We start from the raw sequence: 16,013 nt of genomic DNA on the forward strand, positions 1-16,013 counted from the left end.
CTTCTCAGTATTGCAGCAATCCTCTGGGTTACCTTCACCACCTTTGCAATATGTTCCCTGAATTTCCGGTTTCTATTAACTATCAACCCCAGATTTCTTGTCTCTACTACTTCCTCCAGTACAACTCCTCCAACAGAGTATTCAGCCTCTCATCGATGTATCCTCAACTTCAAGACTTTACATTTTGCTGCATTAAATAGAATACCCCCATTAATTTGCCCATCTATCTAGCTTATTCAAATCCTCTTGCAGGGCTGCTGCATCTGCACTATTACTAATAATCCTTCCCAGCTTCGCATCATCTGCAAACAACTGAATATCCCCTTGCAATCCACTGACAATGTCATTGATATATAAAGGTTAAACAATATAGGTCCCAGTACTGAGCCCTGCAGGATCCCACTTGTAACCCTCTGCTTCCTTGAAACTTCCCCACCATAAACAACCATCTGATACCTATTGAACAGCCAATCCTGAATCCAGGTGACCAATCTGACATCCAGACCCATGTGCTGCAACTTAAATATCAGCTTATCATGTGGCACCCTGTTAAATGCCTTTGCTAAGTCTAGGAAAATGGTAGTATATGCCTTTCCCTCATCTATGCTCTTGTAACTTTATCATAAAAGGCTAGCATATTGCTAAAACAAGAGCATCCCTGTAAAATCCATGTTGACTCTCACAGGCAACATTACCCTCATCTGCCCAATGCTGTATAAGGTCCTTCACTACTTTCTCCAAGATTGTACAACTACTGATTACACACAAACTGGCCTATAATTAGACACTTCCAGTCTGTTACCACCCTTATGCAATGGCACTATGTTACCTTCCTTCCATTCCATGGGCACCTGTCCTGCAACCAGACTTTCATTGAAAAGCCAGGTCAAATGCACTGTCAGTTTCCTAGAACATTCTCTCAAAACTCATGGTGAAATACCATCCAGTCCCACAGCTTTATTGACATCCAGAGTACTCAGTATCTGAAACACACTCTCCTCCTGTACTTCTAAACCTCAAGCCAGCCCTTCCCTCTAGCATTAAAACTGACTCCTCCAGGATGAAATACTCCAATAAATTGTTCATTGAACAATTCCACTATGTCCACTGCATCGGTCACTCTATTCCCACTTTTATCCCACAATATCATTCTTCCACAGTCATTTCTCCTCCTACTGGCCACATAGCTAAAAAATTCCCTAGGATTTTCTTTGGATCTTAGGGCCAATCTCCTCTCATATTCCAGTTTCGTCTTCCTTACCATACTAGTCACTCTTCTGGCCTGTGTCTTATACTCTTCATGCATCTTCTCTTCATCTGTCTCCTTATCTGTTTCATAGCCTCTTTTTTGCATGCAATTCCTGTTTAATATTGTTTGTCAACCACTTTACTCCAAATTGTGTCCTCTTGTTCACTCGTGGTATACAACTTACCATTGCTGCTAACTAATATTCTTTCATAATTTCACACGCACTAATGATATTCTTGCCTTCCAATACCTCCCCTCATGAAACTTCCACAAGTTGATGTCTTAGACTATTATAATCACCTGCCTTATAATTCCACATACGTTCCGGTTTCTTTGATACTCCTGCATGGCTATTCATTTTCCAAGTCAAAACCATATGGTCACTCTCTCTCCAACTGGTGGGAGAGATGTCATCTCAGTTATTATCAACTCTTCTGGTGCTATAACCAAATCCATAACTATTGAACCTCTTGTTCCCTCTATTACATGTTGCCTAAGACATTTGTCCTTTAAGAACTCTAGAAATTCTATTCCCTTATTGCTACGTGCATCTTTCTCTCCCCAATTTATACTACTGTAGTTAAAATCTTCCATAACAATCATTCTTCTTGCACTTGCCAAACTCTACTGTCTAAACATTTCGTGGTCCCCATCCTCTCTTCTCCTGGGTCTGTAGCAACACCCCACTAAATATCCTGTCTTACCCACCTCTACCTTACACTATATGCTTTCAAAATCATTAGTGTCACTGGCTTCCAAAGTCTCCATTCTTAGAGGACATAGGTCATCACTTATCATAAGCAGTACTCCACCACCACGCTTTCCCTTCCTTTCCTGCCGAAAAATGCTGTATCCAGCGACTTCTATTCCTGTTATTATATCCTCTTCTGTCAACCACGTCTCAGTGATCCCAATAATGTTTGGCAGGCTGATGCTATCTGCATCACCATTCCCTCTCCCTTATTGCGGATACTCCTGGCATTAGTATAAAGCATTTAAATGCCATTGTTCCTATAACCAGCATTATCCCCTCTAGACTCCACTGGGCTCAGTGTTAGCTGATATCATCCCCTTCTCCCAAGTACCCATTCCCACAAGAGGCCACCCCTGCTACCATCCTCCCTGGCACACACTGACTTGTTCAGAACAGCAATCTCTCCAGATGCCTATGTCCTTCCTCATTCAAATGTAAGCGGTCTCTTGCATACAATTCCTCAAATGCACTCCAAGCATCCACATATTCCAGTCCTCTCATGTCACACATTCTAGCTATTGTGTGATTCAATATTACTGCTCTTCTGCTCAGCTCGTCATTATCATACCTAGGAAACACATACACTATCTTTCCTCTCTGTGTCTTCTTTCTTACCTCCTCAAGCAAGAATCTCATATTTCTCGCTGCCCTATTTACACCACCACTCAAGTCATTTGTTCCCACCATCACAATCATCTCTTCCACCCTTTCGCCTCTCTTAACTGCCAAATCCACACTTTCTATCGTTCCTCCTGGCAAACACTCCTCACGCATCCTATCATGAACACCACGGATAATTGAGTCCCCATATATTATACCTCTTACCATTCCCTCTCTCCTATTGTTTCCATTCTCTCCTCTTCTACTTGCATTTTATGATAAGGTAACAAGTTTGTTAGATAAGGAAAATCATATATAGCAATATTCTTGGACTTAACAAAAGCATTTGTTAAATTACCACATGATAAGATGGTGCACAAGCTGAAGAGAATGAGAATAGATAGTATATTGGTAAGATGAATCGGAGATTGGCTCTCTGAACAATACCAGCAAGTTCGTATGACGGAAGATCCCCAGTCAGGCAATTTGTTTGTAAATGATATATCATGTTGACTGACTGGGGATCTTCAGTTGTTTGCTGATACTGCAAAGTTGTGAAGAATTATACATAGCACTGCTGATGTTATTTCTCTATAGGAAGATTTGAATAGACTTTTGACTTGAACAAAGGAATGAGGTTGTAGTTTTAATATTAATAAGTGCAAGGTGTTACAATTTGGAGTGCAGATATAAGGCTGTGTACCATATCAATGGTACTCTACTGTAGGAAGTGGATTAGATTCAAGATTTGGGAGTGTGGTTGATAATAGACTGAAGATTAGAGGTCATATTGCATGTGTTGGAAAGATTGCATGTAGTGCTGCTATGATAAGTACTCTAGCATGTAAGGAGGTGGTTGTGCCACCGAATAAAGCACTGGTCAGACCACACATGGCTATTGTGCTGAAGCATGGTCACTTGATTTTCAGTGTGATGTGGAAACATTGGAGAGGGTCAAGAGATGAGTGACTAAGACAATATCAGGACTTTAGATTTACATGTTAGAGTACTCCTTATCATAGTGGCACTATGACATGCAATCTTTGCAACACTTGCAATATGCCCTCTAAACTTCAGTCTACTGTCAACCATTATCCCCAAATCTCAAATTTCATCCACTTCCTGCAGTACAGCATTATTAATATAGTACACAGCATTATGTTTCTCACTCCAAAATGCAACACCTTGCACTTATTAATATTAAATCAAATTCCATTTATTTGTCCAAGTCAAAAGTCTATTCTCATCCTCCATCAGCAGTGCTACTTATAATTTTCCCCAACTCTGAATCATCAGCAAATAGCTGAAGATCCTTAGTAAGCTCAGATCCATATATCATCCTGTAATCTCAAGACATGCATGTTCACAGTTATAATAGGAATAATAATGAAAAATTTGAGGAGAGATTTGTTTTGCAAAATATATCCATCGAACTAATAATGTTGATCTGATGATTCATCTAGGCATGATATGAATTACACATGCATTGATGGAGCACTAAAGCAAGCAAAACATCCTTTAAAATTTGTGCTTGTTAAGTGTATTTCTTTCTGTTTATTTCTTTATTTATTATTATTATTATTTATGTTTAACTTTTTTGTTTTCCAAGAAGAATTTTCTTTAGATTGTTATGATCAGTGCACATTTTTCCCGATTTAATTAATGCTGGATATGCTAATATTTGTGTCTGTGTAGTCCTATGGATATTAATGTTCATCCATAATACTAGGCTTCCCAAAGAAAGACCAAACAAAGTTTGATTTTAGCCACCAACTAGAGAAACTTTTCCTAAGTCTTTCTTCAACCAGTTTGCATGTTAGTTGATCTCTGGCATGGGAAAGTAGAGTTTTCCCCTCCTGGAAACTCAAGAAAGTTGAACTCACATTAGAACTATTTCAGACAATAATATATATTGTTAAGGTTACAGACACAAGATGGCAGCAGCTGGCTGCTGTACTCTAATTCCTGATTGCAATTAAAATTACTCGTAGTCTTGGGACAGCTACTCTGTGATTAGCTAAGGTTTGGCCATTTAGGCCTAATTAAATCCATTAAGGCATTAGCAGATTTGGATAATTTACACCACGTGCATAGCTCAAAGGAAGTGCACGTCATCCACAGTACCAGACTACCTGAAGAAATAGTAACTTTAGTTCTAGTCACCAACTAGAGGAACTGTTTCTAAGCCTTTTTTCAACCAGTTCCAAAGTTAGTTGATCTCTGGCATGAGCAAGTGGATCTTTTCTCCTAGAAACTCAAGATAATTGACTGCAGCACCCACACTATTTTCACACAATATTAGATCAGGGACCACAAGATGGCAGCACTTCACTAGATGCCAGGTAAAATAAGCGATAGTCTTGGGCCAGCTATCTCTGAATGGCCACAAGTGGAGACTGAACTGCCTCCTTAGTCTCAAAAAGTTAGATAGGGCTAAAACAGGTTTGCCTACTCCCTACAGGGGAATAAAAGGCATTAGCTGATTTTTTTAGGCTACTATTTTGTTGGAGATTAACAGATGCACTCTTTTTTTTTTTTTTAACATAGAAGAATTTTTATATTCACAGGAATAAGTACATTTTTACTCAATACATCTATTGTTTCCGAAGACTGGAATGGAAACATTTCTGAAAAGTGAAAAACATTCCCTCCCTCAAAAGACACCATTCGGCACACATGCAAAATCAAAACAAAGTAGTTTTTTTTTTTTTTATTGTTCCAGTACAGACACAATTACAGGCTATGTACAATATTTAATGACAATTAGGGCAATTTGAAATAACCCAGTATAATGAAAAACACATTGCTTCTCACTGAATGTCAGATACAAAAATATTTTGGGAAAATTTAAAAAGCAAAGCTAATAATAATGACAAATACCTGTTGAATTTCTGCTCAGGACATGGACTAGTTATTACTAACACCACGTTACAACATAAAAATGTGCATAAATTAACATGGAGAGAAGAGGCAAGGAATAAGAAAAGTATCATTGACTATGTTATTGTTGACAGTGATGTTTTCACACTGGTGCAGGACACTAGAGTGTACAAAGGATATGAAATCAGAAGTGATCACCATTTAGTCTTGATCTGGATAAAATTGAATTTTACATTGAAAAGAGGAACGTGTAAGAAAATTTTAAATCAAATAATAGTTGAGCAGCTCTCAGATGTGAACTAAAGACTAAAATATACAAACATTATTGAAATAAAAATGAAAGAGTTTGAGAACAGGAAACAAACCTTGGAGATTCAGTGATAAGCACTGAAGAAAACATTGATTGATTCAGCCAGAGAGGAATGTGGTGAGGTTGTCTGCAAGGATAGAAAATTCAGGAAAAGAAGCTTGTGATCTTAGAGAATACAGAGACAAATGTAAGAAAACTAAACACTGTGTAAAACTAGCTAAACAAAAGTCATGGGAAGTCTTTGGTAAGAACATAGAAAATAAATATCAAGAAGGTGGCAAGATATTCTGGAGGTTATTGAAGAAGCTCAGAAATGGAGAAAAAAATGCTTTATCATCTATAAAAGGAATTATAGATGATAAAGGTGACATGAAAACTAGAGAAAAAGGTATCCTTGATGTATGGAGTAAACAAAAGTCATGGGAAGACTTTGGTAAGAACATAGAAAATAAATATCAAGAAGGTGGCAAGATATTCTGGAGGTTATTGAAGAAGCTCAGAAATGGAGAAAAAAATGCTTTATCATCTATAAAAGGAATTATAGATGATAAAGGTGACATGAAAACTAGAGAAAAAGGTATCCTTGATGTATGGAGTAATTACTTCGAAAAATTGCAAAATGAAACAATAAGTGACAGCACAGTGGTCAAAACCACTGACCAGGCATGCAATCACGAATATATATCCATGCTTGAAGTAGAAAAAGCCATCAAAAGCCTGAAATGTGAAAAGGCAGCTGGAATAGATGATATTCAACGAGAAATGCTCAAGTATGGAGGTATAAAAGTCTTACAGTGGCTGCACTGCATACTTCATAAGGCCTGGACAGAGGAACGAATTCCAGATGATTGGAGTAGAGCTCTCATAGTACCCATATATAAAAAGGGAAATACAACTGAATGTGAAAATTACAGAGGTATTTCCCTACTGACTGTTCCAGGTAAGATTTATGCAAGTATTATTATTATGGGCAGCTACAAGGAGTCCTTACACTCATCGAGGGAGGCCCTGAACATCATGTCCATCACAACTATTTGACATTCACACAGTATCTATCATACTTAACCTTGAACTCATTTACAGTCATGGCACTCATAACGGACTCTGGCAGTTTATTCCACTCATTTACCACTCTCCAAGTAAAAAACGTAGCTCTAACACCCTTGCTAATCACACTCTTACCAAGCTTCCCTGGATGGCCCCTAGTCCTCCCACTACCAGTCCTATTCTCAAAAATATCTTCTGAATTAATCTTATAGAAACCCTTCAGTAATTTGAATGTCTCAATCAAATATGTATCACCCCTTTTCCGCCTATCAACCAATTTCTGCAGCCCACAAATCTTCAACCTGTTCTCATAAGGTTCATTCCATAGTCCTGCTATCATCTTAGTCACTCATCTCTGGATCCTCTCCACCTCCTATCCATTAAGAAGTAACCCTGGCGCCCATATCTGGGCACAGTAGTCTAGATGGGGGTCTTATCAAGGATTGATACAGAGGAACAATAACCTGTTTGTCTCTGCTCGTTAAAGTGTTTTTCAGCAACCAAGTGATTTGATGAGCTGATTTTGCCACTTTGCGATGTGTCCCCTAAACTTCAACTCCCTATCCACCAATACTCCCAAATCCCTGGCCTCATCAATCTCCTGGAGTACAGTTCCGCCAACGTCATATACTGCTGCTAATCTTTTCACCCCAAAATGCAAAACCTTACATTTTTTCACATTAAATTGACATCCATTCTCCTTAGCCCAGTCCTCCAAACTATCCAAATCATCCTGCAAAATTTTGACATCCTGAGTATTCACTACTGCTCTACCTAACTTTGCATCATCCGCAAACAGATGCACAGTTCCTCTCAGATCCTTTCCTATATCATTAATGAACAAATTAAACAGTAGTCATCCAAGAACAGAACCCTGCGGCACACCACTAGGCACAGGCTGTCTTTTGGACTCTACTCCTGAATAAACCACTCTCTGATATTTCTCCATCAAAAACTCTCCTATCTATTTTCATATGCTGCAGTTTACTGATTAGAATTCCATGTGGTATCCTATCAAAGGCTTTAGCAAGGTCCAGCAGAATCACTGTAAACCCATTACCCTTGTCCGGTTCAGCCGTCACTGTGTTATAGAACGTGAGCAAGTTGCTGAGGCATGATCTACCCTTCACAAAACCATGCTGTCCCCATACAGTATCCCATTTTCATCTATCCAATCTTGTATTTTCCTCTTGACTATTTTCTCCAAGACCTTGACAACAATTCCTGATATGCTAATCGGCCAGTAATTTTCAACAGTAGTCTTGGAACCTCCATTATGCAGTGGAACTATTTTCCCCTCTTTCCGTCCCCTTGGGATTAACCCAGACCCGAGACTCAAATTAAACAAAATGGTCGAAGGCACTGGCAATTCATTAGCTGCTTCTCGTACGACACGAGCTGGTATACCATCCAATCCTGCAGATGAATTGACATTGAGGTTTTGTAATAGGCTATTCACCTCCACTTCATTCACCACAATTCCCATATAAGCTGTTGATTCTTCCATTTCTGCGGTGTCACCACCTGGATGATATACTCTTGCAAAGTGCTCACTCAGTAATTCTACTATATCAACTGATTAGGTTATCTCCCTACAATCGGCATTCTTTAAAATCAATCTGCCGTGTAAATTTTTTCTTTTACTTGCAACATATCGAAAAAACTGTTTGGGATTTTCTTTAGCTGCATGGCTAATGTTCTTGCATAATCCGCTTTTGCTTTTCTTACCACACTTGTTACCCTTCTGGCCTGGGCTTTATACCATTCATGTGCCTGCAGGTCACCTTTCTCCTTAAATTCCCTCCACAGTTGTTTCTTTTTTTTGCAGCTCAAGCTTAATGGTGTTGTTCATCCATTTAATCCTTACTTGATTTATTATTCGGACTCTAGGTATATAGTCAGCCATTTCATCCTGCCTTAACTGCCTCCCATGCACTATCAACATCCAGCCCTTGCAGTTTTACATGCCATGGCACTGAACCAATCAAACTCCTAAGCTTGTCATACTTACCTGACCGATAATTCCACATGTACTCTGTCTTAATTGTAAATTCCACACCTTTAGTCACCTCTCAAGTCAAGACCCTATGATCACTCTCACCAATTGGTGGCAATGTGGTCATATTCGTTACAGCCAAATCCTCAGATGCAATTACTAGGTCAAGCACTCTCTGACCCCTAGTATTTTCCATTACATGCTGTCGCAGATAGTTATTCCTTAATAACCGCATAAAACCCAATTTCTTCCTCCCATGTGTCCTCTTCTCCTTCCAATCAATGCTACCATAGTCGAAAACTCCCATAATAATTACCCTCCTTCCACTCATTTCTTCTATTTGCTTATGCATACTATCTCTACCATCTTTTCCATCACTTGGTCTATAGTAGCACCCAATTGTATATTTTGTTCTACTAGCCTCAATCTAACACCAAATGGCCTCAAATCTTTTCTCTATCCTACAATTCAACTTCTGTTCTCCTTGGCTGCAGCTCATCAGCTATCATCAATAATACTCCTCCCCCCGTTTTATTCTCCCTGTCATTCCTGAACACAACTATACCCCTCACATTCAATCCCACTAGCTATATCATCTTCAATCAGCCATGTTCTGTGGTCTGGAACTGCCAACCAAGGCCAAAAATTATTCCTTCTTGTTCCTAGTACTCTTAGCATTAGTATACATGAATTGCAGACACCCCCCCCCCGTTAGCCCGATCCCTACCTTGATGCCTTATACTAACTATCCCATTCTGATTTGTTCCTCCTTATTTGCTCAGGCATATTATACTCATTCATACACTCAATTGCCTCCCTAAGGTCTGCATATCAACTTCCTCCCCCCCTTAATAAATCTAGTTTCCCTGATTCTGCATATCCACTTCATCAACAACACTTTTTCAAGTCTCATTACACCGAATCCATTCAAATGCACACCATCCATCTTATATAGGTCCTTTTGCCCATCGAACTCACTCCACACATCCACAAATTCCACACCACTCATCCTGCATAACCCACACATAAAGTCATTTGCAATTATCGCCCTCCTTCTAAACTCTTCACTGTCATACTGCAGCAAAAGACTAATCATCCTAACTCTCTCACTCTTCTCTTTTGCTACCTCAAACAATTCCTTCAGGTCCTCTATTATTAATTCCATTTTATCTCCTTTCAAATCATTTATATCTCCCACCACTATCATTTCTTTCACCCTTTGCTTTTGCTCCCTAATAGACTCACTTTCGTCCTTAATGGTCGCACCAGGTTGGTACGATTTTGTCAAATTCTCTACTATCACACCCCATACTAACGAATCTCCATACAGCACTCGCTCCTTTATTTTGTTTACGTTCACAATCATACTCTTATTTTTCCTATCATACTTTTTTTTATTGGTTGGTACACTCGGTAGACATCTGTGCATACGTTCCAGCTGCCGCTTTCTCCTATGTATCGCTCCGCTCAATCATGCGATCTCAATCATTGCATCTATCTCATCTTTTTTATTATCTGTTAAACCATTAATTTGATCTGTATTAATACCTTCATTCTCCACTTTCTACGCCGCCCTCTCAGCTCTCTGGTACAACCTCGCAATTTCTTATCATATCGCTATTTTCTACATTCTGAAATTTGACAAAAATATCACACTCGTGACCTGAAACACACTTTAATTCCTCATTTACTCAATTGAGAAACAATTGAGAAGGATTGTCAAAGGGAGGCTTGGTGAAGAACAAGCTAGATTCGGCCAAATAGAGGCTGTCAGGGTCAGATTTTCTCTTTAAGAGAAATAGCTGAGAAATCATGGGAATATAGCAAAGATCTGTATTTAAGTATAAAGAGCTAATAAGCTTCATTTTGGCAATGAAAACATTATTTAAATTAAGGGGATATTAAATCCCACATAGTTTTAAAACCGAATTAGAAACTCAAAGATTGGAATCAGAGAGTTTCTTGCCGAATATAGTAAACTATAATGTATCGGCGACCACTGGCGTGAGCAAATGCAAGTGACCCTATCACGTAGTGCAATACCAGAAGACTCGCAGCAAATTCAGTAAATTCTGATCGCTATTCTTAGGTATTTTCCATAATGTAAAAACACATTTCCTAGGAAATGTATGCTGTTATTACATTATGGTAGGGAGGTCACTACCCAGACCGGTTTCAGACTGTTTTGAGGCTTCATCAGTGAGTAGCTAGACCTAATACCGTAGTGTATAGCGAAAAGAACTTATATACGCTGCGATATGAGTTTCCAAACAGGTGCAGCCATTAAGTTACTTAAGTATAAAGAGCTAATAAGCTTCATTTCGGCAATGAAAACATTATTTAAATTAAGGGGATATTAAATCCCACATAGTTTTAAAACCGAATAAGAAACTCAAAGATTGGAATCAGAGAGTTTCTTGCTGAATATAGTAAACTATAAAGTATCGGCGACCACTGGCATGAGCAAATGCAAGTGACCCTAGCACGTAGTGCAATACCGGAAGACTCGCAGCAAAGTCGGTAAATTCTGATCGCTATTCTTAGGTATTTTCCATAATGTAAAAACACATTTCCTAGGAAATGTATGCTGTTATTACACTATGGTAGGGAGGTCACTACCCAAACCGGTTTCAGCCTTTTTTGAGGCTTCATCAGTGAGTAGCTAGACCTAATAGACCTAATACCGTAGTGTATAGTGAAAAGAACTTATATATTCTGCAATACGAGTTTCCAAACAGGTGCAACCATTAAGTTACTTAAGTATAAAGAGCTAATAAGCTTCATTTCAACAATGAAAGCATTATTTAAATTAAGGGGATATTAAATCCCACATAGTTTTAAAACCGAATAAGAAACTCAAAGATTGGAATCATTTACCGACTTTGCTGCGAGTCTTCCAGTATTGCACTATGTGCTAGGGTCACTTGCATTTGTTCACGTCAGTGGTCGCCGATACTTTATAGTTTACTATATTCGGCAAGAAACTCTCTGATTCAAATCTTTGAGTTTCTTATTCGGTTTTAAAACTATGTGGGATTTAATATCACCTTAATTTAAATTTAAAAAAAAAATGATCTGTATTTAAGTTTTGTAGATCTGGAAAAGTCATATGACAAGGTGCCAAGAGAAAAGCTATTCAAAATGCTAGGGTTGTATGGTGTCAATGCGGCATTATATCAAGCAAAACTTCTTTATTTGATGTTATCATGAATTGCTTCAGTCCTGAAGATACTTCAGGTGCAAACTTTGTTTGCTTACACTTGGTTAAAGGATTAAACTAAATTTATTATATTCTTTATTTGAGTTGTAAGTCAGCAGTTAAAATTGAAGGAAGTACAGGAAGATGGTTTGATTTGAAATCTGGTGTCAGACAAGGATGTACATTATTCCCTGTGTTATTCATTATCTGTATGGATCACATTGTGAAGGAAAGTGGTATTAAATCTGATATTAAAATTGGAGATGTTAATCTCAGCTCTTTACTTTATGCAGATGATGTCATGCTTTTAATAAATCTGGTACAAGTCTGCAAGATTCCCCGACTAAATTGAATAACTGTTGTAATAGATATGGTATGAAGATCAGTAACAACAAAGCAAAGACAATGAAAATAGGCAGGAGCATTGAAAATATCAACTACATTGTGAATGGAGAACCTATAGAACAAGTAAAACATTCAGCTACTTAGGCATGATTTTTTAGTGAAGATGGTAAATTGAATATGGAAATAGACAACAGAATCAACAAACCTGGTATGGTAGGAAGTCAACCGAATAAATTTATATGGAATAAGAGAGAAATTAGTGAAAATACTAAATTAGCTGTATATAAGACAGTGTTCAAGCCAATTTTAACCTATGGAACTGAGAGCTGGGTTAGAAATAAAACACTTGACCACAGACTAGAGACCACAGGTATGAGAGTCCTGAGAAAGATTAGGGGTGTGGCATGAACAGATGGCATCAATGGCAATATCATATTTAAAAATGAGGATATTAGGAAAGAACTTGACATTGTTAGCACAGCCAGGAATGTATTAGCAGAGCTAATCTCAAGTGGTATGGTCACTTAAACAGAATGGAAGAGAAAAGATTAGCAAAACAAGTGTTCTCTGTCAGGTTGGCAGGAAATATACCAGAGGAAGACCAAGATATAGGTCGATTGATACAGTAAAAAGTGCCTTAGAAGACAGAAATATAAGATCTGATAATGTTGGAATCTTTACAGGTTAGCATATTGATTTGGAGGAAAATTGTGGATAGGAAGTTAGTGGTGATGTAAGTTTTTCATGTAGTACTATCATATCCTGTACATCCTTGAGGGTACATGTCAGGAATTTGATGATGATGATCGCTTCCCAATGCACTACGCTGTGTAGAACAAACAAAGCAATATAGAAGTTTAATTGTGGTGCAAAATGCAGTATTTAACTAAATGCAATGTCTTAAAAACTTATTTCAAATGATCAGTTGCAGAAAATAAACACTTGTTCATAACACAGTCACTGGATGCAGGAAAAAAAAATCATGTAAAGCAAACCATATATAAATTTAAAATAATTACATTTGATATTTTCTATATCAATAAGACATGGTATTTCAGACATTAACTTTACCCAAAAAAAATTGGAACTGACATGGCATATACATATTCAAAAACTCTAAAAATGGCCCGATCGATGTGAAGAGACACATCAAATGAATCAAGTGAGTTAAATGTACAACATGCACTAACACAGCCTAAAATGAGCATTCTTATTCAGAAAAAAGTGTAAGGTTATACATTTGGGGATGAAAATATTACAACTGTGTACTTCAGTGATGGAACTATATGTTACAAATTGATGCAACTAGGGAGGTGGTAGATACAGAGGTTGAAGATAAGAGGGCATATTGCAAAAGTGGCACAAGTAACTCAGAAGATTACCTGGTTATTGAAGAACACACCTGCATGGAGAGATATGCAAGTTATCATTCTCCTTTATAAAGCTTTGCATGGCCACATGATTACTATGCATGGTTTGGTCACCTAGGTTTATTTGGGGATGAGGAAATGGTGGAAAGGATCCAGAGCTGGGTGATTAAAATGGTGAATGATGTGTGAAGTGCTGCTTCCCACAAGGAATTCAGGGTTTTGAGATGTAGAAGTTGAAAAGCAGCAGTGGCGATATGATAGAAATTATTTAAATTAAGGAGATATTAAATCCCACATTGTTTTAAAACCGAATAAGAAACTCAAAGATTGGAATCAGAGAGTTTTATGCCGAATATAGTATAATAAACTATAAAAGTATCGGTGCCTACTAACGTTAGCTAATGCAAGTAGTCCAAGATAGAAATGTTTGTTACCAAAAAAGGTTTTATAGGATTAATATACAAGAAATTTTTCAGTACAACAACAGATACAACAGGTATTATGTGGATAGTTTGGGCTTCTCAAGATGAGCAATAATCATCATAATAATTAAAACATACAAAATTGAAACTGTATCAGAGGTATAATTCTATTTCTTAATAAGAAGACATAAATTAAAATGAATTTTAATTTAGAATTAGATTAAATTACAGTTTTTGCCAAAGGACAAACTTCAGTCTCAGTAAACAGGTATCTTGTTTATAATGTTACACTGAAGCTAGAGACTCCTAAAAAAGAAAAAAAAATTACTTACGCTCGGCATATTCAAAGGAATGAAATCTCACAGGCTGAACATACGTTACAAGTGCTGACATTTCAGCTCCTGCTTCTGATTCTTTAGCAGCAGTTCCCTAAAAATTAATGCATTTATAAACTATTGTACAGAATTATTAATTGCTGATAATTTATTTTATGGATTTTATTTCTCAAAATAAAGTTTAGACGATTTTTATATAATGTGTGTTTGTGCATGCACATTTGTGAGTATGCATAATCACATAATGCAAAATAGGATGAAACAGGCATGTTTTTACAATTATTAGGGAGGAATCTTCATCAGAAAGATCAATAGAGCTATCAGTTCTGCAGCACATTTTATAAAAAATGTGGTGAAATTCCATCCAAGTCCCATTCTGTTAGTGACATTCAGATAACTTAGTATTTGTAACACACTCTCCTCTTGCATTTCCAAACCTTTAACCCTCGCCATCCCTCTAGTAATAAAACTGTCTTTTCCAGGATGAAATACCCCAATAAAGTGATCGTTTAACAACTCCATTATGTCTTCTGCATCAGTCACTCTTTTCCCATTTCTTCCTAACAATGCCATTCTTCCGCAATCATTTCTCCTCCTACTGGCCACATAACGAAAGAATTCATTCGGATTTTTCTTGGATCTCAAAGCAAATCTCTTCTCATATTCAAGTTTTGCCTTCCTTACCATACTAGTCACTTTCCTAGTCTGAGTCTTATATTCCTCATTCAACTGCTCTCCATGCCTCTCCTTATATATCTTCCAGAACCTCTTTTTCGCCTGCAGTACCCTTTTGATATCATTTGTCATCCCTAAGCTGATATCTAAGATTATTATAACCAATCAGCTGCCTTACAATTCCATATAAATTCCTTTCTTCTTGGCACTTCCAAATGTCTACTTATCTCCCAAGTCAAGGCTACATGATCACTCTTTCCAAATGGAGGAAGGGATGACATAATCAGTTAAAATCAGGTCCTCTGATGCTGTGACCAAATCCAAAAACTCTTCAGCTGCTTGCTTCCCTCATAAAGCCATTTTCCACCTTTTTGGCTTAATAAATGTCCTTTCCTTTTAAACTATATTTCTCCCATAAACTTCTAGCTTTCAGAACATATGTTCTAATCAACACTGCAGCTGTTCTATTATTCCTCTCATTATATCTACTTTCTCTTTCGAAATACAAACCTCTTGAGTAAGTGCCCTACTGCCTGGCACAGTAAATAACATAGCAACAAAATGAAAGTAAAATCATTATTTGTTGTATAAACTAGAGTAGTCATGTAGTCATTATGTAAACAAGACTAGAGTTCTTTAATGGCATGAAAAAAATCAGCAGAAAGTTAAATATTTTCTTCTCTGAAGTTTAAGTTACAGAAATTAAATTAAATTAAATTTAATATGAGTCTTTTTTTACAAATAAATAATACAATTAAACTGTTTGTGAAAGGCTGTAACTATACAAAGATTTCTTTTATACAAAATATTAATAAAGAAATTTCTAATTAC

At 37.3% G+C, this 16,013-nt stretch overlaps 1 protein-coding gene across 3 annotated transcripts in view; it reads right to left on the bottom strand.

Moving 5' to 3' along the window:
* Nucleotides 1-16,013, bottom strand: part of LOC150101407 (1-phosphatidylinositol 4,5-bisphosphate phosphodiesterase classes I and II-like) — a 965,056-nt gene that overhangs the window by 374,190 nt on the left and 574,853 nt on the right. For all 3 annotated transcript variants that reach the window (XM_090400893.1, XM_090400892.1, XM_090400891.1), the window contains one exon: nucleotides 14,505-14,601. In XM_090400893.1, the coding sequence (XP_090257019.1) occupies nucleotides 14,505-14,601 (97 nt within the window). The remainder of the gene's footprint in view (nucleotides 1-14,504; nucleotides 14,602-16,013) is intronic.

Source organism: Typopeltis vanoorti, chromosome 11 (genome assembly GCF_054136105.1).
Source record: "Typopeltis vanoorti isolate ZY-2024b chromosome 11, IOZ_Tvanoo_1.0, whole genome shotgun sequence".
NCBI lineage: Eukaryota > Metazoa > Arthropoda > Arachnida > Uropygi > Thelyphonidae > Typopeltis > Typopeltis vanoorti.